General features: G+C 33.5%; 1 protein-coding gene across 3 annotated transcripts; it reads left to right on the forward strand.

Annotated features, from left to right (window-relative positions):
• Positions 1-309: 309 nt before the first annotated feature.
• Positions 310-3725, forward strand: LOC127105517 (uncharacterized). Of its 3 annotated transcripts, none has more exons than XM_051042708.1 (8): positions 310-646; positions 748-839; positions 925-1069; positions 1163-1294; positions 1376-1525; positions 1622-3097; positions 3187-3317; positions 3400-3725. In XM_051042708.1, the coding sequence occupies exons 1-8, from the start codon at positions 545-547 to the stop codon at positions 3545-3547; spliced, it is 2376 nt and encodes a 791-aa protein (XP_050898665.1). In that variant the 5' UTR covers positions 310-544; the 3' UTR covers positions 3548-3725. The 3 variants fall into 3 exon arrangements, with proteins under 3 accessions (XP_050898665.1, XP_050898666.1, XP_050898667.1); XM_051042709.1 differs by having other exon boundaries at positions 345-646; positions 3190-3317; XM_051042710.1 differs by having other exon boundaries at positions 345-646; positions 1622-3085; positions 3190-3317.
• The last annotated feature ends 210 nt before the right edge of the window (positions 3726-3935 follow it).

Raw genomic sequence — 3935 nt, forward strand, 5'->3', positions numbered from 1 at the left:
TTTCCGATCTAATATAGTTACTTCATATTAGCAATATTGACAAATTCAATAATATACAACGGTTTATATTTAAATTTAATTTTGAAAATCTAATTTTGTAAATTTACATGTCTCAGTAATCTTCTCAAACTTTTTTTTTACATTCTAATTAATATATATATATATATATATATATATATATATATATATATATATATATATATATATAATACGATATTTATTACATAGTTAGAAAAGTATTAAAAACACGATATCGGTGATGCTGACCCATCCATCTATAGAAATGAACGAACATAAAGAATTGTTAATAAGTTTAACATCATTAATTCATACCCACACACTCTTTTTCTTACTTTTTTTTTTCCTATTCTTTTCTACTCTTACAAATTTACCAATACAACACAAAACAGAGCCAGAATCTCCGCAGTGTCTTATGTAACTCACTCCACCACACTTTTTGTCCAACCCACAAAATTATAACATGTTCTAGTACTCCGTATATGCTTTTAAGGTTGTCACTCTTTCTTTGGAAAAAAACTCAGCAATGGTTTGTCAAGAAGAATCTTCATCCACGATTGACCTTCCTACTCATTCATCCTCCTTTGCTGAATCCAGCTTCCGTGAACTCGACGATGCATTCTTGCAGGTTTAATCATCATCATCACTCTCTTCATTTTCACTCTTGTTTCTTCTTCATATTTTTCATCAAGTGGATTTTCTTTGAATTGCTTCTATTTATTATTACAGACTCAAACCAGAATATGGCTAGGAGAAGTTTTGCAGATAAGATTGGATGATCAACTCGTTACATCAGAATTACTTGCTGATGGAGAATTGCTGTAACTATCTTCTTTTTTTATACTTTTTATAGACACATATGCTTATGTTTGTTTTGCATAATTAATTTCATTCATTGGTGTTTAGGTTTCAAGTATCAAAAGTAATATGGAAATTGCTGTTGGAAAAGCATAAGCTTAGGCACATAAAAGCATACAAAAATCATCCATTTTCTTCTAAGAGAAACAGTGGCATCTATAGGCCTTATTCAAATGTTGATTCATTTCTCAAGGTAGATTATTTGATGCTAACACATGTTTTGAATAGTTTTATCAAATGTTAATTATAGCATATCTAAGTAATTATAGTATCTTTTGCTGTATAGATCTGTAAAATCTTGGGATTGATTGGGATTGATCTCTTCACTCCGTCCGATGTAGTTGAGAGAAAAAATACTCGAAGAGTTTGTATGTGTGTACGATCATTCTCGAAAAAAGCTAGGTCTGTGAGTATAAATGTAAGTAAGTTTCATGATATTTCTCATAATCTTTATATTTTATTCTGTATTTTTGTGCTAATGTGAAAGATGTGGTGACAGGTTCCTGATTTTGATATTGTGACATGTATGGTAGCGATGCCGAAAGATATGGTTGGATGCATCCGTAGAAGCATAGAGCTGTCTCAGAGCATCAATGTAGATTCTTCTGGCCAACAGTTACAGAAGCCTGCTAGTCGAAAATCTAGTCAGGTTTGTAGGCTTCTTTGTAAATGTTATCTGTGCTTTGTGCATGTTTCTACCAAATCATTTTGCTACTTTTATAGATCGAGAATTGTGCTTTTGTAGGGTTACTCGGTTGCGAGCTGCAATAGGGATTACGTGACCTGTTCAGACCCTGCTAATGACACAGGAAGCATGTGTCTGTTTCATGAAGTACACGCTGACGATTTATACGATTACAAGTCGGAGATAAGCTACAATATACCATCTGTAATGGGTGAAAGTGATTTTGTGTTCGGAGATTTAGATCAATTGGATACACGAAATCAACCGAGAAATGAGATTTTGAATGATGAGTTTGAATTGTTATCGTCGATGGAATCATTAGAATATCATTGCTCTGACAATGTAGAACAAGAATACGATTGCAATCTGATTTGGGTGTCATCTTCTTGTGGAGATCAAAACGTCGACGTAATTGGTATGAAATCTCATTTTGATACTAGAGTAGAGCAAGTTCAAGAGAGTAGGATCATAGACTACGATTACTTTGAGCATGATTTGTTTAGAAATAACGCTTCTGTCACCGGGACTCCTACAAATGACAGAACTTCAGTTATGGATGCTACATTATTTGCAAAAACTAAAAAGGACTCTGATATGATTGGTGAAATAAATAGTTTAAACACAACTCCGCAGACGGTTGAAATAGGTAGATGTTTTGATATTTCTGATAATACGGAGGTTCTGCAAGTAGCTGGCGTAAACTGTTTGGCTAGGGAACCACTGAATTCGGGAGATTTATTTGACGCGGAGAATAATGATCAGAAAATTGAGTCCTTTGGATTATACAATGACAATAATGATCATTGGGACAAGATAAAAGAATATGAAGCTCAAGACATAATGAAATGCAATGAATTGGCATACGAGATTGCTTCTTGTGCAAGAAATTCATATTCTGTAAATAGATTTGAGGAAATCGAGCATTCATTATATTCTCCTGATTGGTACTTCTGCAATACTAATTCTTCAGAGAGAGTTGTACATCGTAGCAATGGCATTAGCTCAACTCTACGGAAAAAGTATCTAGCAGATGAAGTCGTGGAGTCACAAGTTGATTCGAGGTGCTCGGATAACGCTAGTTGCGACTATTTGCCTGAATTTTGTAAATGGGATCAGAAAGGAAAAAATGCTACAGCATCAAATAGAATGAAAGATAGCCTAAGTTTATCATATTTTTTGGAAGATGTCTCTCAAAAAGAAACTTCAGCACCTAACAGACAAAAGGATTCTGAAGTTTTGATGTCCAAAATTATGTTGCCTTGCGTGCCAAGCAAGGAAGATATAGTTAGTGCGGCCGCTATTAATTTAGACAGTGATGGTAAACTAAACAATGGTTTTTTGGATCTTGCATCTAGTCCTCTAGGTGTAGATAAATGTGAAAAAGGTCCAACTCAAGATGGAGAGACTAACGATTCTTGTGAAAAAGATGTCGCAACAGATCAAAGCTCAAAACTTGAATGCAACGAGGCTCATCAAGCATCTCAATACGACACGGATCATGTTTACCCTCCAGAACATTCTCGGGTGCGTATGGAAGTAAGTGTATAATTTTGATCCTTGATCAGGCATGGTTATGTTGATTCATTTCCGTATGCAAATTGAATCTGTCATGCAATTTTGTTAAGCAGGAAGAAGTAAAACCAGAAGAAGACAGAATAGAAATACCAAAATCAAAATCCCAAAAGAAACTACTGCTAAGATCAGTCTTAGGTGGTGCCACTGCTGTTGGTTTGTTATTCATGTTTCTCAACCTAAGGTTTGTGCTCATTTTTCAGGCTGCCAATGCTGATTCTATTAGTCCTTACACCATTGACTTGACCTTATCTTTGGTTTTGCAGGAAGAATGGTGGAGAAAAAGATGCACAACCAAATAAGACATCTAGTCATAAAAACAAAGAGAAAATTCACAAACACTCAACCAAGAAAGTAAATAGGATGAGTACAACAAAAGAGGTTTATCCGGCTGAAAAACTCGAGTTAAAATGATTTTTTTTGGTTAAGCAGTTTAGTGGCTAAAATCCATCTTATTAAAGATGAAAAAATGGAATGTCACGGGTTCAAATGCACGTCTGCATTCATATTCCTATACAACTATCAACTCAACTGTCTTATTACACATGTTTTAGTATAATAAAAACATTGAATCTAAGTTGAAAATTTTAAATAGGTCTAAAAATCTCCCTAAATTTATTTATGCTTCAAGGTCATTTGATTTTTGATTAGCCGATTGATTTGGGCAGCTGTATTTTTTTTTTTTATATTTAAATGATTCTTTGTACGAGAATACTGAACTTGTTTGTTATATAAAAAAAATTATATTTTTAAAAATATATTATTTTGTGAATTTATTTTTGTAAATTAAAATAATCATTTT

Source organism: Lathyrus oleraceus, chromosome 7, assembly GCF_024323335.1.
Source record: "Lathyrus oleraceus cultivar Zhongwan6 chromosome 7, CAAS_Psat_ZW6_1.0, whole genome shotgun sequence".
NCBI classification, from domain to species: Eukaryota; Viridiplantae; Streptophyta; class Magnoliopsida; order Fabales; family Fabaceae; genus Lathyrus; species Lathyrus oleraceus.

Bases quoted from the DNA above. Each gene is read 5' to 3' on its own strand.
- LOC127105517 (XM_051042708.1), top strand. From the start codon at position 545: ATGGTTTGTCAAGAAGAATCTTCATCCACGATTGACCTTCCTACTCAT. The intron at 1,295-1,375 runs GTAAGTAAGTTT...ATGTGGTGACAG, and splicing joins CTAGGTCTGTGAGTATAAAT to GTTCCTGATTTTGATATTGT. The intron at 3,318-3,399 runs GTTTGTGCTCAT...TTGGTTTTGCAG, and splicing joins TTCATGTTTCTCAACCTAAG to GAAGAATGGTGGAGAAAAAG.